This window comes from Gobius niger (genome assembly GCF_951799975.1).
Source record: "Gobius niger genome assembly, chromosome: 2".
In the NCBI taxonomy this organism is placed as follows: domain Eukaryota; kingdom Metazoa; phylum Chordata; class Actinopteri; order Gobiiformes; family Gobiidae; genus Gobius; species Gobius niger.
Genome location: NC_136853.1, coordinates 19,949,195 through 19,975,025, shown reverse-complemented (window position 1 = coordinate 19,975,025; position 25,831 = coordinate 19,949,195). Strand labels below are relative to the sequence as shown.

Sequence of the window (25,831 nt, the reverse complement as noted above, 5' to 3'; positions counted from 1 at the left end):
CAGCAGACATTAGCTTGTTGTCCATCAAATTCCGTTTCATAACAGTCCGGGGCTTCCTCTGTCGGGCCGAGGCAATTTTCCAAGCAACAAATGCGATCTATAACAACCCATCGCAGGCACACCATGTTTAAGTTCCCTATGAGGCTCAGCTTCTAGTTCTGCTGAAGTACTTATAGCTAAAGCATGAGAACTGCACTTTTACATGCCTTGTTAATGTTTGTCTATTTGATTTAGTGAGATAATTAATTTCATGAAACTCAAAATTCAACACTTTTACATCCATCTAATGTGAGGACAACAGTTAACTTTCCCCTTTCTGTTCAAGTTTAGCTTCATTTTAAGCGCAGGACCCTATATCTGCATGCCAGCATCCATGTCTGCCTCACACAAGGCAGATGCTCATAGTCCCCCATTAGAGTGCTCCACAGTGTCAGCACTTTCACAGGCAGGGCAGAGTCAGCCTGTCAGGTCTGCCCTTTAGGCTAATCTTTGTAAGCAGCTACTCTAACAGGCAATCACTTTGACAGACGGACCGACAGACCAACCAAAATGTCAAATTAACACAAGCAGGCAAAGACAGAGGCAGCAGAATTCAAATCCCTAAAAGGGGCTTGATGGACGCCGCAGTGATTTAGAGGTGTTTACTCTGAAGACAGCTTTTTCACAGCATTGATTAGAGCCAAAGAAATTTAAGAGTCACTCAGGGACAATAAAGTCAAGGCTGGGGGTTTGCCTGATAAATTAGGAGTTTTATGTGGGTATAGGTGTATGCACAGGGACATAAGGAAAGGAATGTTTTGTATGCACTGTGCCCTCACGAGCAAAGGTTTAAGACCAGTTGAAAAATGGCAAAGATTCACATTTCGCACGGTTGCAAGGCTCTTAAATATGCAACAAGAAGGGAAAAAAACTGAGTAAATCTTTTGTTGAAAAAGTTTAGGACCACATGACTTTAAAAGGTCAAAACGGTGCAAAAATATGGATTCAGTGTCTTTTTCTGTGAGGTATTCAAACTGTCATGACCTCCTGATGGCAAAGACAAAAAAAAAAAATCTAATTTAGATCATGTTCAGGTTGTTGAGTGCACCATCGTTGCTGAGGTGGGACGCAGTAAAACAGTCATATTGAATTTCTTAGACGATCCTGAGGGTCATGGAGCAAAAGGTCAAGTGGAAGACCCCAAAACAATGTCACCAGCACTGAGCCGGAGGATCCGATTGGCTGTCCGTCAAGACACTGAATGACCGTCCACACAAATTAACACTGCTACTGAAGCCGACCGCAGCCTAATAACTATCAGAGGCATCTGCGACTGCGTCTTCAAAAGCCTCGTCTCCTTGAACGCCAAAGAACTGTCCATTTGGACTTTGCAAGACAGCACCAAACATGGGGCATTGAAAGGAAAATGTGACCTTGATGATTCTGATGGTTTCCAACGTTACTGGTATGACAAGCAGATCCACATTCTACGAGCCACAGGGGAGGAGGCACCGTAATGATCTGGGGTGCTTTTTCCTTCTGTGGAAATAGAGCTTCAGGTGGTGCAGAGACATCAAACGGCTGCTGGCTCTGTGCAGATGTTGCAGAGCATCCCTCATGACTGAGACCCTCGTCTGTGGGAACCTCTGGTTATTGGGCTGCAGTTGGCTCCAGTTTCATTTGGGTCAAGGATCGTCCAGTGTCTTGACCTGCCAAGCGGATCCCCTGGCTCAGCACTGGTGACATTTTTTGGGTCTTCCACTTGACCTTTATGTTCCATGACCCTCCAGATCTTTTAAGACATTCACAATGTCTTACAGCGTTTCACCTCAGCAGTGAGAGGCCCTGCTTATGCAGCTCAACAACCGAAACAGTCTAAATGCACATAAAATGACACTAAATGCACATTATTGGTCTTAAAAATTGTTTTCAATAAAACGTTTTCTTGTCTCACTCCCATTTCTTCTTGTTGCATATTGAAGTTCTGTTAGGAACCTTGTTAAGATCCAACCATCCAAAATGCAACTGGTTTTGATGGGGAGTGTACTTGAAACCTGTTTCAGCACCATGGACAGAGACCACACAATGTGTTGCTATAGTGTTGAAGGCACTTACAGCACTTGTTCTGTTGCTGTGCAAACAAATTAAATGCTTGCAATTTTATGACTACTGCATATCAATATCTATTTCATACACGATTTTACTATTTCTGCCACGTCTTCCGTCTGCTCTGTTTTTCTAAGATTCAGGTGTTCAAAATGGTGCTGTTTTGCCCTGAGTGTATCAACATAGATGTGGCATGAAAGTGTAAGAAGCAATGTCTGCTTCAGAAATAGTCTGTATATCATGGGTCAGTTACAGAGTGCTTGTTTTCGGTGTGTGTGTAAACAATAGTGATTGGTGAAGACATGGCACTGAATGTTTCAGCACCACAGAGACTAACAGGATGGGTACTCGAAGGGTTGCCTGAATATTTCAGCACTTATGCAGACTGTCACATGCAAAAAAAAAAAAAAGCGAAGTGCTTTCAGTGATAATTCAAAGCAATATGTTCACACCTTGTAGGATGGAATTTAAATTGCCATTTTTCTGCTGCACTAGAGGCATAAAAAAACAACAACGCTATAATCTATAATTCTATATAAAGATGCAATTGCATTTAATATAAGCAAAAAGGTGTGGCTGAAACATCTAAAACTTAACAATCACTGTGTGCATTGTACCCTCTCCCTGCAGGACATACAGTAGACAACACACAACAAAACCTAATACTAACATTATTAGGCAGGAAAGACCGCCGGGATCACAATTAAAGTAGTTATGTGCCGAATGCCAAAAGAAAGAAAGAAAGAAAGAAAGAAAGAAAGAAAGAAAGAAAGAAAGAAAGAAAGAAAGAAAGAAAGAAAGAAAGAAAGAAAGAATAAGTAGCCTAACCCTTCTTAAACAAGTCATTTGGCCAAATATTTCAGACAAGAAACCACGTGACTGTTTTCTAATGTCTTGTAGCGTGCTAACTGGCGTCAGGTTCACCAGGACACGTGCTTGCCCATATTGTAGCCTCGGTTTGCTGTGGCTCAGGGGGTGCAGAACAGACACGGAGCAGATGCCATTGTGCGCGCGCTACACCTGTGCTGCCGCCTCCTGGACGGACACGACTCCTTTCCGCTGCGACTGTACTCGCCTATAAGTGCACGGACAGGCTTATGAGCTCCACTCAAAGCAGAGAAGCGGGATGGCGCGGATAGCTCTGCTGTGCCTCGGCTGCGTCCTTCTCAGTCTCACGGCCACGCGGTGCGTCCGAGCCAACAACAGAGGGGTAGGGTCTTCGGACGAGGACAGGGACAAGGAGGGCGACGCTGAGACGCCGTGCGAGCTCAAAACTGTCATTGTGTCGACTCTGCCTGTTCTCCGCGAGAACGAGTTTAGCTTCACCGGCGGAGCCCCTGGACTTGGTGTCGGCGGAGGAGGAGGAAGTGCTGGAGGGACAGGTGGTGCTGCTGGAGGAGGAGCAGGAGGGGGGGAATCCCGGCTCCTCTTATTCGTCAGGACAGACCTACCTGGACGGATTTCAGTCATGGATGATCTCGACAACACAGCTCTCCCCTACTTTACTCTCGGTAAGAACCGCTGAGCCGCTGTTTCCACCGCACACAACAACAGCTACGGTTCTGTTTGTTTAGGACGATGACCCGAGGGCGACTCTAGGCTTCCACGTGTTTGTTAAGGTTAATGTTAAAGTGTTTACACTGTTCCCCATAGCAGCTCTCCTTCAGCACACTCCAATCAATAATCCAGGTGGAGAAGCCTACCTAAAATAGCCTCTGCTGCTTCCCTTATTGCTGCTGACCACATGGCTCATGCCTCCCCCACTTCTGATCTCCCTGTCACTTCTTCCTGTATAATGCGTTTCAAGATTATGACTGAGCCTACTTGAATCATTATGAAGGAGGGTTATTATTTCATGCATGTCCAAAGAACAGAGAGGCAATCAAGGAAAGCAATTTGGTCCTGCACAACAGCATGAAATTGAACTTTTTTCCCCTCTTACTTTAGTAGAGGCCTAAACCTAACTTATGACAGTGTCACCTAAATGTTATTTCATTATAATAATAGGTTTTATAGAATTTAAGAGCTCTTAGGGTATAATAAGTGGTAGCTGAGGTAGTAGTAGCAGTAGTAGCAGTAGTAGTAGTAGTAGTAGTAGTAGTAGTAGTAGTAGCAGTAGTAGTAGTAGGCTATGATTAGCACTGTAGTCAGTGCATTAACAGTGCAGACAATACATTTTGCACACAAAAAAAGGGCCAAGAGTGTCTTAGATAAAGCCTGAAGTGACAGATTGCCTCAAGGCGCACTTTGAAATTGGTTTTGGTTCATTGTAGCCAAATCCCCTTTACCTCTTGGAAAACAAGTGGGCAAATAACCAGGGTTCAAGACTGTAAAAGTAACTTGTTCAAAAAGAATGGCTTACACTTGTATTGCGCTTTTCAAGCCTGTGTTTCCAAGTTGCTCAAAGTGCCACACTGCAGTCATTATTCACACCATACACAGTGGTGGTAGGCTGCTGTCGTAGCCACAGCTGCCCTGGGGTAGAATGACGAAAGCAAGGCTGCCACCCTGCGCCATCAGCCCCTCTGTTTTTGGAGTGGTAGGGATTGAACCTGGGACCTTCTAGCTGTGAAGCACAAGCTCTAACGGCTGTGCCACCGCGCCGCCCTGAGAAATGGCAGTTTGTTAAGTCAAGTCTATACTTGCTGTATGCTACTTCTACAGTCATTTTGGGAAGTGTAGTGCCTTGCTATGGCAGGGAGTCCTGCAAAAGTGAGAGAAGACACAGTACCCTGTGGAAGACTACCACAAATCCAGTACTAAACCTTCAGGTTTTTCAGACACTGCCTTTACTATCATCTTTACTTTTTTTTTCTATTTGCGAATCTTGGTTTCATCCTCTCGCTGAGTGCAGACTAAACTGGCTGCTGGAAAGAACAGAGGCAGACTGAGGGCTGGAGCATTATAATAAATCAGTTTCTATTCTCATTAAGGACGGCTGTTGACTACCTAGAGAGGGGTCTCTGTCCTCCCACTGGCTAGCCATTTTGTTGATTTACCGTGCCTGGCAGTGTGCATTTGTAGGGTACAAAGCATAGTAAGTTTATATTTATTAGTGTAACAGAAGCTACACTAGTTTAAACCAAATTAATTTGTTTTCTGGATATCTGAATCTCTAAAGTGTGCATTTTGAACAGTCCTATGACCTTGATGAAACAACAGTTTGTGTGTACAATTAGTGTACAATTTCAGCTGCAACGCAGTGCATTGGTAGCACAGTAATAACATTAGTTATAGTTTAATAATACTCCTCCTCTTCAAAAATCATTAATTAGCTTACAAGGCACTTTTGTCCATTTTGAATGAAATAAGATTTTACTGTCGAAAGGATGTAATTTTGAAGTTTTTTCTCTCACTGTTGTCAAATGTAACTTGTGCAAACGTTTACCTTGGTGCATTGTATGTTATTTCCCTTTATGTGAAATTCATACAACCACCCACTGCACTGACGCTTTCGTAAAACATTTTACAGACTAAACTGAATGACAAATGCGTCAGTCACAAAAAGCAACTGCTGCCCACTAATGAGCACAGGATCATGTTCAAGGCACGAAGTCACCCGACATTTTTAGACATTCCCACATAGATCTAACACTAACAGTGTCGGTCTTACATTGTTGTATGTGAAACTTAGACGTCTGATCAGTTTGTCTAATGAGGTTTGAATGAATTTTCAAAATGCTAAATACTGGGCGGTGTTTGTGTCCCCCTCGAAAGAGTTTAGATTTATTACTGTCAGTGCCATTGAGAAAAAAGCAGTGGAAAGTGTTGTGGAAATGCATGAGCCTTTATCTCCTTTCAAACATTCTTTCCATTGTCTTCCATCATAATCTCTTTTGTTTGTCTGTTTTTACTTCCTGGGATGGGAAAACAACTCAGATTCTTGTGTGAGGTAGTTTTCTTGTTTATTTTAGGTTCATAAACCATGTGCCTCAGTTTGTCCAGTTGTGTCTGATAAAGGGCCGCACAATCTCTCACTTTTTAACTGACACAAAATCTATATCGCAATGTCTTCCATCTGAGATTTAACTTTTTTCCCCCTCACTAACCTAAAAGAAAAACGGCACGGTAATTTAAAAAAAGCTACATTATAGTCACGATTTTTCTATTTTACATTTGAGATTTTTCATTTTATTCAATCTGTAAAGTAGAAGAAAAATGTTGTGCCCAAAGGCATTGATGGGATGGCTGGGTTCTTGATTTCAAAGGTGTGCGCGGTGCTTTTGGGCCGTCAGATTAAAATTATAAATGAACAACAGACTCGTAGTTCGAAAATTGCTTAGGAAAGTCTTCGAGTGGTATTTGAAGCTTCAATCTTTGGCTTATAAAACCAGCGCACTATAGTTGTGCAGTGGGAGGAACAAGTGTGTGAACCCTTTGGAATCTCTCCTGTGAATGTTTACATGTTATATTATGATGAAAATACGACAACATGTAATTGTTTGGGTCGTATTAGTTTAAGCAGTTTAATGTTAGAAATTCCAAAGTGTTAGCATTCTTTTTCCTCCCACTGTATGACTCCGTAGACACGTGGGCCGGTCGAGTTCGTTAAATAATAAACAAGAATGGAGAGCGGTCCCAAGCGATTAGTTTGTGTGACATTTAAAGGCCCAGACAGGTGATGCATAACCACAGTGAGGCAAAATGTAGCATTTGTTTAATCTCAGAAAGAAGATTTATTATTATTTGAACACTTTCCGCAGGCATAGTCCACTTGTTTGTCAAATTTGAGATTGTTTTTAATCCAATCATAGATGGAGATGTTCTTTTACCTCTTCAACTGAACAACCCATGTATTTGATGTTGATGTTTGTGTTTTGCATTTTAGGAAAAAAAAAGAACAACTTTAGTTTCAGCCCACTGGGCAATGTCCAAGAGATCTCGATGGACTTTTTCTACCATTAAAGGGAGCTGTTGAGATGTAACAAACACTGCGGTGTCATCAGCATAGAACAGACAATCGTTTGCTTGGCAACGGGAGGAATCAGATGTGAGAGATTATTCATGAACATTACACGCAAAGTGGGGGCCAGGGTGTTTCCTCGAGGTACACCTGAGTGCAGACACTTTCCTAAGAGAACGCTGTTGCTCTTGTATCCCTTGTAACTAAAGCTTGTCTTTTTACCCCTGTATTAGGTTGTCCTTAAAATTGAAAACAACCAAAAAAAAATACCTATAAAAACACAACATAAAAACTATGAAAACTAGAAAAACCTGACAAAAAAGCTCCCAAAAAGAGATGAAAACATGGCAAAAGTGTGACATAAATAAAATCTTAGAAAAGGTTTTAGCTTTCAAATGAGGCAATACACTGGGCTACAGGCTGCAGTCGAGAAGCTTTTAGATTTGGGTAAGGAGTAAGAGGTTAAATACAGTTAATACAGTGTTAATACAGTGCTAAACATGGTTACCTTATTGCATGCATAAAAGAGAAACCTTTAAAAATACCTGTTTTGTAATTGTTGTAAGAAAATGTTAAATAATTGTACATAAAACTGTAATATATTTTAACACAACATGGAACACAATGTCACTCTTTTTAGCCTTTAGAACACAATTCTGCAAACTCAAAACAAACAGGCTTGTAGAACCACTTCAGCGCTGGAAAGAGCAGGGTTGGAGCTTTAAAATGAGCCCACCCAGGTTATTCTAGTCCTCTGAGAAGTCCAGTTAGAAATACGTTAAAAAATGCAAACTCATTAGCATTTTATAAAAATGCTCATTCTGCACTTGACTTTTGCCCAGGGATTCAAAACAGCACTAGATAAAAAATGTGCCTAAAACTTGACTTTTTTATTCTCCAAATGTGTCCTCTCTTCTGCTGCGATGTTGTTTTGTGTTTACGTAGCATATGGTGAGTAAATGCATGGCGGCCCATGGGTGCCAAAATTAAGCAAATGTATGAGGGAGGGGCAAATGTTGGAAATAAAAAAAACATGTATATCCGGACTATTAGAAACTAAATTTAGGGGTTACTTAGAGCTTAAAAAAAATGTAATTTGATAAATTAAGGACCACCCTACCCCGTATAGTGGAATTATCTACACTGTTTTTTTTTTAGGAAATGCACCTTTTGTGCTATGGCAAGTTCAAATTCAGTAAAAAATGTTTAGCAATAGCTACAACTATACAACATAATGGGACATGTAATGCCATGCAGAACAGCACTAGACGTCCTTTCCGTTTTGCTGCAAACTTACAAATGACATTTTTCCATCATTCGTGACATTTGTAACATTATTTATAAGTAATGTTTAGCCTGGCTAATGCCAGACTAAAATCACAAGTAATATTTAGTCTGGGGACCACCAATTCATTTTCTCGTAAGAGAGGTGTGGTTTACGGGGCGCTACGAATGTCTATCATGCGTCTGCATGTAGCACAGCCAATCGTATCATTGTATCTGATGACGTATGATGTACCCGCTGTAAACTTTCGAGCTAAACTATTTAGATCACGGCCTAAAGCTCAATCGAAAAATAGCGTTGCGTCTGCTGCTGTCATGTTGGATCTGTAAATACACTTTTTTTTTTAAATCCGTAAATAAACTACAAGCTTCCGTATATCGTCCCTCCTCGTTCTGTGATTGGTCCCAAATCCACGTGAAATTTCGGCCATGGTCCCCAGGCTGCTGTGCAGTTGAAATGATTCGAGCGCACACAGCAGCATGGCGTTAGCCAGGTTAAGTAATGTTAATAATATGCCTTAAAAGGCGTCTTATTAGCGCATCGGCAAGGAGGATGTTTTTGCCCTCCTTCACCCTCAATTCATGGAGGTCGTAACAGAGCCTGTCCTTTTGTGATGATTAGTGGTGATTTGTAATCCAGCGTGAGAGCATTCTTAGCATTCGTAGTGAAGGGATTACTTTTCTCTCTCACACTTGCGCTCGATATAAACTCACATTGCACCGTTTGAATATTTTAGAAGCAATATGGCCTAAACAAAGCAAGCTTTGCACCTTTTGTTTTTACAATTTTATACATTTTTACTATTTCCAATGGCCCGCAGCTGCCTGCAGCAGCGCGCAACAGTGCGGGACAATGTTTGTGGCCGTATGTAATAACTCGTGCCGTTAATCGTAACATGTGGTAACAGTTTGCCACAGTTGTTGTCATTAAGCTCAGTAGGAGAAGAAGTTAAATTTATACCACTCTGTGCTTGTAAGTGATGCTGGGGGACATAGGAGGAATCAATATGTTGAGCATCATGGCTGACTCTGTAAACACCTCATTAGCAGCTTAAGTTTTTGCAAACCTCAAGGCACTTCTACTGTTGTAGCTGCAGCATAATGCTTCGCTTAACTTAGTTCACTGTTGGCTTAAATCTTTCTCCTGTCCCAAGTCCCTAAAGTTTATTTCATAGTAAATATTGTATCTCTCCCTCCCTCTCACCCCAGATTACAGCAAGCAATTTCAACTTTCCTAGTACTTTCCATGTACAGGGTACAGGGTACATGGTATATGGTCAGCACTGTATTGTACATGTTTTTTTTTTAAGACCCGGAGGAAAACAAAAGAGTGTCGGGCAAGAGTAGGGCTGCACTATATTGATGTAACTTGGTTGTGCAATAATGCAATAACGACATTTTTCCATTTCAACACAATATGGTCTGTTCTAATTAAGCACAAATTACAAGTATCCAATTTTTCAGCAAAATGTGTCAAAAGAAGACTTAAAAAACACTACCGAAACAACAGGACCGAAACAAGAATTTAACAAAATTAGGAAGTAATTCACTAACGGAATTTTTATACATTTTCAAGTTTGTTTGTTTTTGGCTAAAAAATGTGTCGATCTCAGTCCAATGAAGACTTTTGGGATGTTGCGATATATCTTATATGGACATTGCATCACCTAATATCGTGATATTTATTGTGATATATTGTGCAGCCCTAAGCAAGAGCACTAAACTCTGCGCCACCTTGTCTGCTTTGGTGAAACAATCATTCTGTTATTTATTGTTTATTACATTTTTTGGAGTTCATGTATGTTGGTTTTGCCTGGAATTTGTTCTTTATATTTGTACATTCCCTTTTTGATAGTTAAAAGGTTCCTCACTGGGGCAGTTCATGTTTTAAGTCTCCAGATCCTCTCAATCTCAATCGATTTCCAGATCTTTATATCTGTCGATTTTCCCTGAAGTTTTGATGGAGGTGTTGATGTCAAGAGGCACAGCCATGTCTCAGAGGAGGCAGGCTTTGTCTTTTTTGGTTTCCAGCACTATGTCAGGCCTACTTGCTGCACTCTTCTGGTCAGTGTGGATTGGCATGTCCCACAAAACAGACACGGTGTAAAATCAGGTGGCCAGCGGTTTCATTGAACTCTCCACACAATCTACACAGTGGGATCATTTCATATTGGTACCACCGTGTGGGGAGAGACTGATCTTGCAAAGCCATCGGGAAGCCTTCAGTCTCTGCTCTCAGGCCAGTTGCTCGCAGCCTCTGGTAGGTTTTTTTCTGGTCTACATCAGCCTGGTTTACTCTTCGGGGAAACTTGCCGTTTTTGTTTCCCATGTTGACCTCAGTTGCTGGAGTGCTTGTTGTTTTCCTTTGACCTTTGTTTGGCGAGCAAATACTGTGTTTGCCCCACTTTCTGCTGCGATTATTGCAGATAATCATAATTTCCTTAATAATCCCTTACCTGTTTGCTGTTGGAATGCAGCCCCCTGCTCGTATCACAGTCTTTGACATACCTGAGCTGGCTATCCCATGTTTCTGCAAGTTATATCTCAAAAGCAATGGTGGCTTTCTTTAGTCAATCCATGCTGTTGACAGGTTCCAATGTGTAGCTTTGACTTCTTCTAGTATGGCTTTGTTAGGAAGCTTGTACGGCAACATCATTTTTGGTTTCTTGGAAGGAGGTTGTTACTTTCAGGGAAGGTATAGGGCAGGTCCTTTCTGTGAGGATAGAAGTCTGGACCTTGTACATGGTTGGAAGGACATGTTATTGGTCTGTACTTTTTGGGATTGCCCTCGTCTTCTGCTTTAAGTAGCAGGACAGTTTACCTTCTGTCAGCCATTCAGTGTCAGCATATTGGGATGGTGTTGTAGGCCATGGCTAACTCTTGGTGTAGGCTGGTTTGTTGTTTAAGCCAGTAACAAGCCACTCGATCACTCCATTTGATGGTCTTTTGAATTGCCTTAGTTGTTTCTGCAATAGTGACACGCTCCAGACGAGTTGTCATCAGTAACTGGATGATGAACATGAACATCCATATCCTAGAAAAGGCATGTCAGACTCAGGCCCAGTGATGATTTTTTTTGGCCCCCGACATGATCTCTAACTTATATTATAACTGGCCCACCGATAAATTGTATTAAAGACGCTAGAACTTAATTTCCCATAAGCCCCGGGGCACATGACGCGGCCTTTCCCCTGTGCTGTAGCAATGTTAATGCCCCCGCCGGTGAGAAGATATGGCTTTTTATGTGGGCTCTTCGCTTTATAAACTATTTTAAAGCTAATATGGACGGAGAGCTGAGAATCATGTAAAGTTTAAAAGCCAAAAGCGAACATCGCACCTTGCAAGTTCAAACATTGACTCCAACAAGAATATCCAAATCCGTGTGTAGAAGCGCCAGGTTGTAACTTTGACGTGAGGAGATGTGGATCATGTCTCATGCGCTTCATCTGATACACGCCCCCTTCTCCCCCTTCTGCCCCTTCTGCCCCTTCTGCCCCTTCTGCCCCTCTCTCCCTGCATCTCTCTTCCAGAGCGTCCTAAAGCGCTCATTTGCTCTGAACATCGAGCACAATGTTACGTCACGAGCAGACAGGACCCCGTTTCTTCACTCATTAGTCTGTGGAGGAGGAAATATTTAAGGCAGCTGCAGTGAGCCACTGTTACAAAACATGAAGTGGGCACTGATGAAAAACAGTCCGATGCAGGTCACTGTATTAGTAATACTGAACTATTAGCCAGGGGCGGACTGGGACTTAGACTGGGACTGAAGAACGGCCCTGGACTCTGACCAGCCTGGCCCAAATGAGCGTAAATGCAGCACTTCCACAAAGATCTTTACCCCCCCTCTTCACCGAGTGCCTTTTCTCCAGTTCGGCTTTACCCAAATCTTTCTCTTTTCCATCGCTTTTTTCATTGCTTTGTCGTCGTGTTTTCGTCACATTTTTTGTCACTTTTTCGTTGCTTTCACCCCCCGTTTTCTTCGCTATTTCAATGCTTTTCTTTTAATCTTTTAGATTTGGGTAAAGCTCTGTTAAGGTGGGCGGTAAGAGGTTAAGGAGAAAATTGAGAGGCAGAACGGTGGCCCGAGAGCCAGTAGCCCCTCTGTGCTCTTCCAGAGTGGACACATGGCCAGTCCGCCAACACAATTGAGCTTGTGGCCTTCGAGTTGGTATTTCTAACTTTAAAACCCATGGAAGCTTAAAAACATGGCTGGGTAATGTGCAGTATATTTAAAGGCATATTGTATCAAATAGTCAAAATAATATTAAGTCTATCAACACTATGTTTACATTTTGAACTTGTGTTTTACTACTCAAGCCCTTTAGCATTACCCTGGTCACACGGTGGGGTTAGATTTCGTGACCTATACAATTATTATTCAGTGTATTGGACGGCATAAACCTAAAGTTATAGTTGATCGTTTGACAGCTGTAGTGTTCTGTGTAAGTTTTAACCTAAGTTCTCTCTGGTGAACTCCAAAGAACTGAGTACAGACTTGCCGGCTGTCAGAGTCAGTCACGCTGTCAGTAAAATATATTTTTCTTTCACTCTCTCGTTCAGTTGGATCCTGGCTTCCTTGGGATTCCACCCCATTTTCAGCTGCCTCTGTGCCTTCAAACACACCAAGCGCACTGTGAACGTCCCCTACTGGTTGACAGGTTGGAATAGGAGATCACAGACAGGATGAAAGCACAGTCCCTTTCTGTTTTTTGGTTCGCTCTGCACCTTTCCTCTTGTCCTTGTTGTTGTATTGTTCACTAACCTTTGCTTTTGTCCCGTTCTTGTCACAGTCATTGTAGTTATGCTGAGTTTGTGCCCTGTTTCAAAAGCGTTATGTTTCAGAACCACATAAATGCGAAAATCAAAAGGGGAATTTTGTTTACAAGCCAGGACAGCGCCGCAGTACTTGCATGTGATTTTCAGTTACATTTGTTTGACTGAGAATAAAAGGAGGAGGAAAATAGTATTTCCTCACATAATTCTGATGATTCAGGCATTTGTCGTGATGAGGTGAAGGGCTGTAGTAAAAAAAACTGTAAATGGCATTGATCAGCTATCATTTTAGCAAAGGCTGTATCATGACCCACCAGTTGAAAACCTCTGGTCTCTGTCATTATGATTCATATGAAAATTCAATTTTGAGATCAGCTTTTTCCATGAGACAACCTCCTAATTTAGGACTAAATTTCACATCCATTACAATAATGCTTCGAAAACATTGTGATTTAGTAGTCATGACTAATATGGTTAATGACAATATTGCACACAGGGCGTCCAATGTGTCTGTGTGAAGCTGCGTCTGTATGAAGAGAATGGTTCATTGTTCACATAAAGCTGGCCACAATAATGTTTAAGCTCCATAAAATTTGAATCCCTGCAGAATTCACCATGCACCTTGGAAACATTCCAGCACTCACAGTTTGCTGCTGCCGCTGCAACACACGGCTTAAAACCAATCTGAGATGCTGAGATTTTTGCGTTTCCTTGAAGTGCTTTCCTGTACAATCTTGGAGATCTCTTTCCGATACATTGACTGTGGACCATTAGTGTGTGGCCCTCCACTGCAGCTCTCCCTTCCCCCAGTTTTTCTGCTTCGTAATTACCATCTGCTTCTCTCCTAGATTTGTATTTTGTTCCTGTTTCAGACCTCCTTCACATTCGACTAGTCTGTATTTTGGATGATGTATTACAGTCTTGGTGCAGACATGTATATTTCTCACATTCTCACTTATTTACCCTGCAGTGCATATGCTTTGACAGAAAAGTTGTCTTTCTTTAGTTGTGTTTATTTGTGTTTAGATTGTACTTGCCAACATACAACACAGTTCACGTACTGCTGTCAGCAGCCGTACAAACTAATCATTTGCCCCCAAACTTTATGCATTTAACGCCTTTGAAAGATCTTTCTTCATTTAGTAAAAGCACAATTAAGGTACACAAAGTCTATAGTTAAAAGAAATTAACAAAAAGCAAATTAAAGCAGAATTGAGTAACTCATACCCCTAGAGGCCATAAGCACCACTGCAGTTGTCGTAGCATGTTACGTTTTTTTACTCATTAATTGTCCGTGAGAGTAAATACTACGCTGACAGAAAAGACAAAGGGAGAGAGGGATATTGTTCATCCAATTACACAATGGAGATCATTTTTTTCTCTCAAACTTGGCTGTAAAAACTGTTTAAGTGGTGCTAGCCCGCAGTTAGCTTTGCCTGTTAGCCTGTTAGCTTCTTCTTCGTGATTCCATTAGTGTGCATTGATGACTCCGACCCGGTCACAGCGATGTTTTAATTGTTGTTTTCTGGCCAGAAACACCAGGGGTAGATGAACGACCCCCCATCATCCCCCAGAGGGACTACGGAAAGGATTTATTAAAGTTAACTGCTTTAACTAAAAATTCATGCCAGTAAATACTCTATTTTTTTATAATAATGTAACAATATCAAAATGTAACCAAAGTATCTCTTTATGTTTTTCTTCTAAACCACTTGCCGTATGCTACGTAATTGGCTTTTGCTTTTTGTAAACTGGATTCCCTTTCTGAGACAACACTTCAGGGACTTGGTATCAACGGAAAAAACATTATTACATTTTGTAGAAAATGTAATAATTTCTAAAAAGAGCCAGTGACTTTTTTTCTGGAGCTCCTGATAAGCCCGAGTACAGAACATGTCCTCAAAAACGTTAGGCTGATCCAGAAGAAGCTCATTCGTATGTGGATGGTGTTCACTCACTGTTTCCTATTCATAGGAACGCACCACACACTCTGCATTTTTATTTTGTCAAGCACTGGATTAGCTCCGATCTAACAGCAATTACCCTCAGGAGGTAACACTGTGGAGCCTGCTCTCTGAGGTCACGAGCAGGTGAGGCGTCTGCCCAACACTTAAGTGCACTCAAAGAAAGCAGCACATGCAGCTACCAGTTTCAGCAGTGATTTTGAATAACTTTAAATAAACTTCAATTTAAATGATTTGTTGTTGCAAATGTATTTAAATTGAAGCTTTTTAGATAAATTGGACTCGAAGCACTCATGCGTCAAAGTGTCAGTATTAAGAAAGTGTGGAGAGCTTACACATGTAGCAGTCATTTTCACCTCCCAGATTTCATCACACATAGAGCGCTAGTGTTAACTACCATGGCACTTCTAATTTAAAAACCTGCTTTAAACTGCTCAAAAACTGTGCACAGGTTTGAAGTTTTGTGATGCACAAAACTGTCATGATTGTTGGAAAAACAATATTATTGTTAGGGCTGGGCAATTAATAGAATTTTCATCTAATTTGGATTAAATGTGTTTTAATTGACAGGATAATTGGCCAGTCCAGTCGCATTCTGAAAAAAAATGTTAATAATCCAGGTGCTGTGATGCTGCCGCGTCTGTCAGGTCAAGCCCAGGGAATCACTCACGGACAAAACAGGAAGCACACACGACGGCAAGAGAAGAGAATCTGGTGAATTTAAGTGTAAAATCAGACTCGGAGTCAGAATTGTATTTTTTGACATCGTTTGAGAACAGGTTCACAAACAGGTTCACAAACTAGGAATTGTTCTCGGTACAAACGTGCAACAGAAAACATAAAACACAGAATTTAGATAAAAATAAGCAATTAAACTTAACTTTAAGGCTATAAGGGCATGCAAAAAGAAATCAGCTGCAAAGTCCCGCTAACTCGTCTAACAGGCAGAACAGAAAAACGCAAGGAGCCGTCAGAGGATCAGGGCGAAAAGTTTACCATGGAAGGGGATTTTTTTGAGGCTGCAGCCGAAAGAATGAATTGTAAGTTTGAGCCATCATTTATCAAAATCAAAATATGCTGTTTACTAGTATTTCTTTATGTACATTAAGTTGTGGCCTTGTGAAGCTCCTTTGCAGATGTGTTTGTTTAGATGTTGTGCTGTGAGGCTAGAAGTGTGTGGAGCTCTTCTGCCTCTGCAGCAGGACAGAGTGAGCCGCAGTCCGGCCTCAGCATCTATTTCCTTGCTGGTCCAGGAATAAATAAATGACAAAATCTGAGTCTGAGGTCAGGTCAGTAATTTTGCAGTATATTGTGGTTTTGCGTCACCCAATATTGCGATAAGGATCATTTGTTAACATTTATTGTGCAGCCCCAGGTTGAACTATAATTGAAGAGCTGGAATGCGTGGCTCAGCTTTGATTCCAGCTTCAAGGTATCACAAGTGAAATCTCTCTACTACAGGAGTCCAACTGTGAAACTTTACATCGGTATTTTCCACTGGTCTGAGTACTGGGTGCAGAGTATTGGATACATTGTCTTTCTTAGACGAAAAGTGATGTGGATGTTATTACCTCTAGATTAGTAATCATGTTGGGTACGGGTTGGCTATGAATAAGTGTATTATTAATGGCCTATTAGTATGTTAACAAATAAAGTATAATAAGCAGTGTGTTAATACTTTTACAAGCATATTATTAATGCTTATTAATACATAACAAGCACACCTTAAAGGGGCTAGATGCAAGTTAGCCATTTTATACTCACTACTGCCATCTCAGGTCAACACATTTCTGAGTGACAGTGCAGGATTTTAGAGGCAGTTGTGGTGAATATGTCTCATTCTACACATTAGGACATGGCTGGATACAGCCATGTCCTAATACATTATAATACATTATTTTAACATTTAAACTGTTACCTAACATTCAATTATCATACAACTTTATGCAGGACATACTTTATAATAATTGCTTCCCTGGGAACTATTCAGAAAAATATGGAAATGCCAAACGGTAATAGAGTGCATCTCTGTCTTAAAAGGGGGGAAATTGAAGGGGACAGGTGGTTTTCACTAAATTTCCAGTCAGTCAGCAGATGTCAGTGCGCATGGTATCAAGTGTTATATAGTGCTCTGGGGTGGTTACAATCAGCACAAATGCACTCTTAAATCTGTAATGAGACACAGCTCAACAAACAAAATGAATGATTCCTTCTGACTTTGCAACAATCACCCCTGACTGAGGTCGGTTTGGTAACTGCTTCTCCTGCGGCTGAAAACTAAAACCAAAGTCACTGCTATTGCGTTTTGTGTTGGTGACAAACTAAAGGTCTATATCACTAACGGTCTGAATCATGTTATCTCAGAGTGTTGGTGTCTTTTTTCACAATGAATGTCAGCATTTATTGCAATAATAAACAAAGATATATAATAATAATATGCAGGGTGTCCTCATTATAATTTCTATCTGCACTAAATACATTCCGACTATAGTTTATTATAATACAGACATTAAGATAATCATTTTCAAATGCATGATAAAAGCAATGCTTAGGCTCGGTTCATTTAATTCTTTAGGCTTTGTTCCTTGCAGAAGAGTCACCGCCCCGTGAGTGTGGTCTTTTATTTGCCTTCACTGCTGTTATTTCAGAGTGCACAGTCAGCATTCAGCCAATGCAATAAAAACTCTATACTATGATAATATTTCTTGCATTTCGTCTACATTTCGTCTCACTCAGAGCTGTCAAAGTTAAATGACTTTTCGTCTCAGATAATTCCATGATGGATTCTATCCTTTGCACTTTCACATCTAGCCGTCTAATGGGATTTGCCAGACACTATTATGATGGAGCAGGCTGATGATTATCAGAATGTTGTGAGTCATCAATCATATTAATTGCATTTATATGTCATTATTACAGCCGTCTAATGGATGGCAACTTTTTGCAAGGAGCCTTTCTTCTCCTTAACCCAATAAAGCTACAAGCGCAGTGTAAATAAAGGAGGTCCAGTAGCTGTTTGTTATTTCTCTGTAGTTGCTGTGCAGTGTTAAAAGCAGTCCAGCCACTGTGGTTCACAACTCAACATATTGTTTATTTTTTTGTTATTACACCGATACGAGTACTTTGGTTTAAGTACTTGCCGATACCCAATTCCGATACGAGTACAAGGCATATTCTTCAACATACTTTTTTTTTACAGCAGATAGTTAATGTACTCATTTGCATTTCCTTAAATAAGTAGGCTAAGAGAAGTTGTAGGGTCTCTTTTCGCCTTTAATTCAACTCCTTGTGGATTTTCTCAACTTATCCAGTCGCTACAACATTGTGATTGTTTTGCTGCAGCTCATTTTCGCTCAATATGAACATGCTGTATCTGTTTATTTGGGATTTTCTGATAACTTTTTAGTCGCTGGGTTAGTTTTTCAGATGAGTAAGCTCCTGGGCATAAAACGGCGCAAGAATCACCAAAACTGTTAGCCACAAGCTGCTAGCTTAGCAACATTAGCCTGTATCTTTGAAATACTGGAGTCTTCTCGCTGCAGCACGAACAACATTTAGCTCTGGCTAAATCCAGCACAGACTCTGATTTAGGGAGTGTCGTCTGTAATAAAGTCAGCTCTATGTGGAATATTGTATTTACACTAAATAATTCTCCAGTTTGTTGCTATCTTCTCTCCTCAGCTGAGGGGTAGGAGCGCAGGCCACACGTCGAGTGGAATCGGTTTCTGGTATCGGGACCTCATGAATGAGTACGAGTATGTGTACAAGCATGTGGTATCGGCCTGATACCCGATACAGGTATCGATGTCGGTGAATTCCTAGTAGTTAGAGCAGCCATTCCCCAAGTCCTGGACATTGTGGTCATTGATCCAAAATTCTCTTGAGGCCCCCATATAATTATAATTTACTTTATTCAAAGGAGCAAAAGACTGCTGAGGTTCATTTTTCATTGTACTTATAAACAAGCTTTGCCCCATGTCTGGTTTTGAATAACAATGATCTGTTGTAAATGAGTGTCTGATATATAGTTATCACTTGGTCACTACTATCACACACAGAACACCACTGTCAACCTTCTTTTACTAATTTGTAGTATAATTTGTATTTGTTGTTTCTGGAATTGGGCTTTTTATATTGTATTCAAACTTCATCTTCATCATCATTACCATTTTTATCATCATCATACTCATCATCTTCATCATCATCATCACTAGTACTTTTAAGGGACACAAATACGCTTTGTGGACATCCTCCCTCTCACATTTTGTAATTACTGAGATTGCTGCTGCCATTCTGTCAGACACGGCTGCCACAGTGTCACTTCTCGGGTCCTGTCACATTGACTGGCAGAGACTTATTTGATTAGCACCATTGCTGAATTGCTGCTAAGGTCAGGCTGCCTCTTAATGAGGTGTTCTACACTTTTATAGTCTTCCAAGAATGGCACAGGCTCAGTTAATAGGACGTCACAGACTCAGCCAGTCATTAAAAAAAGAACTTGTAAATTCTTCAGATGTCAAAGTGTACGTCCCTACACTATGACAACAATATGGCAGCGTGTTTAGTGTGCAGACAGGTGATCCAAGCAGAACAAATGAGCTGTTAAAAATAAATTCTGTCACAAGAAGCCCATTTATTGCAGTCTGATTGTTACACTTATCTATCTTTGGGGAGTTAATTTTTGCAAAATGTTCTTTTTTAAACTATGACAGGAATGACAAAACCAGACGGACCTTTGTTCTTTGACATATTGACAATACCTAAGAAGGAAGTCCTCAATTAAAGTGAGCAGCTTTAATTTGTTTAGCTCATTTGTACCTTAGTAACTGTCTTTCATTAAAAAAAAAAAGAAGAAGAAAAGAAATGCTCGCAGGCCATGTGGAGGTGTCTGCTAATTGAGTTTCATCCAGCTGAGGAATAGATTCCTGTTATATATAAGCCAGTCCCTCCAGGAATTCGCGATTTTGCGATCGCTCCTAACGTAATATCCAGCAAACTCTGCAGAATCAGTGCGCCAATGCAACTTTTACAAAACCCTGCAACTTCACTCGCAGCTATACCTATTGGGGGACATTCGGGACAAGCCGACACTGCTGAAGCTGCTATCCGCACTGTCGGCCAATCAGAAGTTATTTGTGGGTTGTGAAAGGGGGGCTTAGGCCTTTCGGAGCTAAGGCTAATATAGCAGCTACTATGTCAGCATGGGCATGAGCTGTTTGTTGATGGAGAGGGAAAGGCATCAATACTGGTTATTGAAGAGTGGTCATCTTTTAGCGCAAATGTTTTTTGTTTATTGACAATTCAGTTATAGCTGCTCATTAATGACACGTCCCTCAGTACTTATTTCAGCATGAGCAGTAATAGCGTGTCTCTTATGGAATATTTGTATGTGAGTTTGTTCCACCTGACTGTCTCTTTTGGTTTAGCCCAACTAAAACATAATGAAAATAACATTTGGACATTTTCATGTTCAGATTTCAACATAATAGACCCTGTGCCATAATAGACCATGTTATCCTCCGCGTTCCGACTGGAAGTTCACAAAGCCTGTTCCTCCTCATATTTACGCCTCCATGTGACATGTTATTATATGATTATATATAATGAAGTAGAGCATTTGATTAATGTATAAAATAATGTCCTTCACAGGGCATTTAAATGTTATTTCTGTGTGACGTTTGTGCTACAGAGTCTGGATGTTTCCCTGCTGTTCTCCTTCAGTACTGACTAGAGTGCCGCTGTAAGTGGTCTGTATTTCTCCTGAAGTTTCCCTCTGTAACTGAAAACAAACAAGTTAATCACCTGGAAGTTTAATGTGACACCAAATACGGCACACTGATTACATTTCTGTCTTTGTGGAGGAAAAAATGAATTCAGCAATTTCGCAATAGAAAAGTAATGAATAGCTAATAAACACCTTTAGATCAGCATGTGCGAGAAGGACTCAAGTCAAATATGGATTGGCTATAGCAACAGCATTAACTCCTAAAACTCGACATTGCAAGAAAGCACTTAACACGAACGCGCACTAAAAACGATCTAAATTCACCCAAAGCTTTTACCTGTCAGATTAAAGCCTATTGCGAGACCAGGTTAGGCTACAGTAGCAGAGAAACGAGATGAAGTCAGACCCGTGAAGAGCGTGAGGCGGTCGGGGAGATGAGCGTGAGGCGGCGGGGGTAACGCAGCACAGCGGCACTGACATCGCGACAAATGCAGCCGCTCATATGACGGCTACTTGTATCCGTGCGTGTGCACATACACAAACAACCGCCCCGAGCTGTGGCCCACCTCCTACAGGCGGGTCAAAGTCCGGAACCGAGCTGGACCTGGGCACGGTTTGATTGCGCTCACACTACACAAACGAACCGCGCCGTAGAGGTGTGAAGCACCCATAAATAATCTATAGTAGGCTACAAATGGCCAAGCAGAAACAACGCCCACTCTCGTTAGATTCGTTTTAACCTGAGGCAAGGCATTGAGGCATGTTAAAGACTCTAAGCCAGGGAAAGAGCAACATGCTGTAAGTGCTGCGTGATTTTTCAAAAGCTTTACTTCCACTTTATTGACAAAATAACAACATCACAGATGTGACACAAATCCTTTATCTCTTATCATTATTATGAAGTGAGTAATGAGTAGGAGTACTTACAGTCAGGCGTTAGCATTATCTAGCTCTACTGTCTATCTGCTCTGACTGGCAGTAAAAAGCTACTGCCAGTAGCACATGCAAATATCGCAACTGCCTTCAAAAATAAAATACACCATGGTATAAAATTGCCCATCTCTGTTGTGTCGTGTAATAAGGAAAGCAAATGTGTAAAATAGTTTAGCTTATGGTGAAGAGACTAGCAGCAGCCATTTGTGTGTCAGTGCGTGCCTCTTACCTTCCTCATTAAAAGGTGATATTTTTAGACGTCACTATCGCTTTGTGGTTACTGTCAAATATGAAATCTGATGCCATTGCTGTTGCTTTTGGAAGACAATCTAACTTTGTAGTGAATGTGAAATAGAAGCTTCTTCACTGCAGACTCCCTTCATTGTGACAGCGCTGTAATGGTAGCCGGAAGTCATTACAGAAACCGCAGCTTTGACACAGGAAGTAGGGCTGTGCAATTAATCGTATTTCATTTAAGATTTCCATTATATCACTAGACGAATTCAAAAATGCCATAATCGAGAAAAAACGAGTATTTAGGATGTCCTCCCGCGTGTCCATAGTCCATAGTTTGAGAAGAGGGCTATTGATTTGTGCCAATCACAGCCAAGTATATTTTAACAATATAATATAATATAATATAATAGAATGCTTTATTTGTCATTACACACAAGTATAATGAAACATGTATACCTCTCAGAGTCACGACAAACTGCCACAATAGAAAATCCATTCATTATTTACTTTTAACAAATATTATTTAGGTTTTTAAGTGTGTACCAGCACATCCTGCGTTTTTTTCTGCCGCCATTCTCTTGTCAAAAAGTTTATATTCGCAGTGATATAACCACTTGATTGTCTCGAACCAACTGTGGTTATTTAAACAAATCAGCACAAACTACTCAAGATGGATTCATCTTGCAGACCACAAGGTTAGATTCATTAGGACTGCTAAAGAAGTTTGCAGAGGTCTCTTGAGGTCATTTTGTTATCCTTGAAGTGTGTTTCTGGTTGGAAACTGTGATCAAGGAGAATGTGCAGAATGAATTGAACTTTACAGTCTGATAAATCAGTTTGGTTGTTCAAGTGTTATGAGCAACAAGCTGCCTCCTTTTACTTTTACTCTTCATTCCCACGTTTTGTGACTATGCTTTTTCTTATTTCTTTCCAAACCGCTTAGCTTGGAAGGTGATGCATAATTTAGTAGCCTGGAGTGGTGACCTCACCCAGTGCTTGACACAAACATTTGTTATACCATTTTCCTATTTGTGTGGCCCTTGGGAGTACCGGACTTACAATGCAGGTTTTTAAAGGAGTGATTGATCACCCATTTTACCCAGTTGTGTAAATGTGAAAGTATTTAGTTTTCATCTGTTTCAATCCTCAAGTACAGAAGTATAACTGTGGTACTTTTGATTATGTTCCTGAAACATGTACGTACGTATGTACAGTGGGGAAAAAAAAGTATTTGGTCAGTTTCACATAGACATTGTATTGGATTTTGGCCAAATACTTTTTTCCCCACTGTATGTATGTATGTTTGTATGTTTGTATGTATGTATGTATGTGTGTATTTATGCATGTATGTATGTATGGATCAGTGGGCGGGTGCCTGTGGTCACCCGCGGTTACCAGCGGCTTCGAGTCATCCAAAAATATTTTTAATGATATTCGGGTTGCTGTCAGTCGGGTTGTTTGAAATAAAGATGCCAATTTAACCTTTGTAATTTATGTAGTACTAGTCTAGTACTAAAAAATGTGGGTATGTAAAATATGTATGTATGTATTTAATGTATGTATACATGTGTGTATGCCTATATGTGAGCAACGTGTGTAACATGCGTGTAAAGTGTGTGTAACGTGTGTGTAACGTGTGTGTGTGTGTGCGGACATCTAATGTAATTGTCAGTGTGTCCTGATCTTAGTTTTGATCACCCATTTCCCCTAAAACAGGCTTTCCTCAGGCTTTCCTCAGTAGGTAAGTTAGATGCCATTTCAGCTCTGGAGAGCTGTGTAGAAATAAGGGATTGTTCCAAGTCAGCACTTCTGGCTGAACAGCTCCCATTTCACTCCGTAATAATTCCACAATAAGATTATCTGTAGAAGCAGGCAAAGATCGAGAGAAATCAAATGACAGTTTTTTTTTGTTTTTTTTGCCAGCTGCAGCTGCATTATAGTTTATGAAAAGACATAGGAAACTTTTTCTTTTATGCTGAATATAGACTCCTTTTCAAAACGGTTATTTTCTTAATGTTCACCCTCACCAGTTTTAGAAAATGTCTGTGTTGGCTCCCAGTGTTGGCCCACTTTTAGAAATTTAGCATGTTAATAAACTAAAAGACAGATATTATTATTGATATAATTAATTAATGGTGGTTTTAGTAATCTTCAAGGGCTGTAGGACAAAATGGACAAAATCTTCACATGGATTTGAAGACCAATCACAAAATGGGGGGGACCGCAAGACAATGACACACTAACAGGAACAAAAAAGAAAATAAAAAAGTGTGTTTCCGGAGCCAACATGATCAAGCTTTAGCCTGTGTTCTAAATAGTTTAGATAGTTTAATCAAAAACTTTCCATATTTAGTCTGGAGATAGCCAGGCTAGCAATAGTGGACAATATAGATATTTTTACTAGGCTGCATCTCTGGTTTTCTTCTCCCCTTACTTGAGTGGATCCTGGTTTGGCTGAATACAGCAGCAGACATTAGGATAAATTGGTCTCATATTACCTGAGGATTTTGTGAAGGATTTTGTCTCATTCAACTCTAAAAATGATTGCCTGAAAGATAGATGATGCGGATTCTGGGCCCTTCATCATGAGGCATCAAAATGTATTGTGCATCTTTACACCAATGCATATTTAATCACTGCTCAGCATTCTGTGTGCAGCCAAGTGCTTTCTTTGAACATTCCACACTCCACTGACAACAGAGCCACCGAGATCTGATTTGCTAATTGTGAATAAATTGGTTTAAAGGTTCTCAAATTTCATTTGTATAATGTGTCTTATCAGTAAGCACTGATTTATGAGAGTTTACTTTTTTTTTTACCACTTTCATTCATCTTGGTCTATTGTCACGCTAGGGGACGGTAAGTAGGTTGCTTTTTGTTATGTTATTTAGATAGTATTTTCCCTTACAAATACAGTGGGAGTAAATAATGAGTACACCCTTTCTTACATTTCTGCTAAATTGGTCATAAAATGTGGTCCGATCTTTATTAAAATCACAAGAATGAGTCAATAGTGGCCGCTTAAGCTAATACCACCCAAACAAATACATGTTATCATATTTTTATTGGCCATAACATGTAACATTCACAGGACAGCAAGGAATAAGTGAGTACACCCCATGGCCAAGGATCCTCCAAGAGCTAATTAGATACATTTATGCAGACATTGAGAGTCAGGTGTGAGCCAACCTGAAGTCCAATCACTGAGGTGTGGCTTAAATCTGCCCTGGGCACTGAAAAACACACACTAGTTAAGAATTGTCTATTGTTGAGAAGCATTGTCTGATGTGCACCATGACTCACTCAAAAGAGCAGCTGAGAACCCACGATCAAGAATGGTTGAAAGGTTACAAAGCCATCTCTAAAAGTCTTGATGTTCATAAATCTACAGTTAGACAAATTGTCTCCAAATCGAGACAGTTTGGCACTGTTGCTTCACTTCCAAGGAGTGACCTCCCAGTAAAGATGACTCCAAGAGCACAGCGCAGAATACTTAATGAGGTAAAAAAGAACCCTAGAGTGTCAGCTAAAGACTTACAGAAATCACTGCACGGTTGAAGTTTGCGAAAGAGCACTTAGATTCTCCACAGCACTACTGGCAAAATATTCTGTCGACTGATGAAACTTGAGTTGAATAGTTTGGGAGAAACACAAATGGATCAGCACACCAACATCATAACCTTATCCCCACTGTGAAGTCTGGTGCAGGAGAATCATGGTGTGGGGCTGCTTTGTTGCCTCAGGGCTTGGACAACTTGCTACCATCAATGGACAAATTAATCCATAAGTTTATCAATGTATTTTGCGGAAAAGTTTGAGTGCTGCAACAAATGACCCAAAGCACAAAAGCAAATCAACTTCAGAATGGTTTCAGAAGAAAAAACTATGAGTTCTGAAATGGCCCAAAGTCCTGATTGAGTTGCAGTG

General features: G+C 40.6%; 1 protein-coding gene across 1 annotated transcript in view; it reads left to right on the top strand.

The window, feature by feature from the left end:
• Positions 1 to 3,016: 3,016 nt before the first annotated feature.
• astn2 (astrotactin 2) overlaps positions 3,017 to 25,831 on the top strand; it is a 294,590-nt gene continuing 271,775 nt past the window's right edge. The window contains exon 1 of the mRNA XM_079580868.1: positions 3,017 to 3,596. Coding sequence (XP_079436994.1) covers positions 3,212 to 3,596 — 385 coding nt within the window. The 5' untranslated portion in view covers positions 3,017 to 3,211. The remainder of the gene's footprint in view (positions 3,597 to 25,831) is intronic.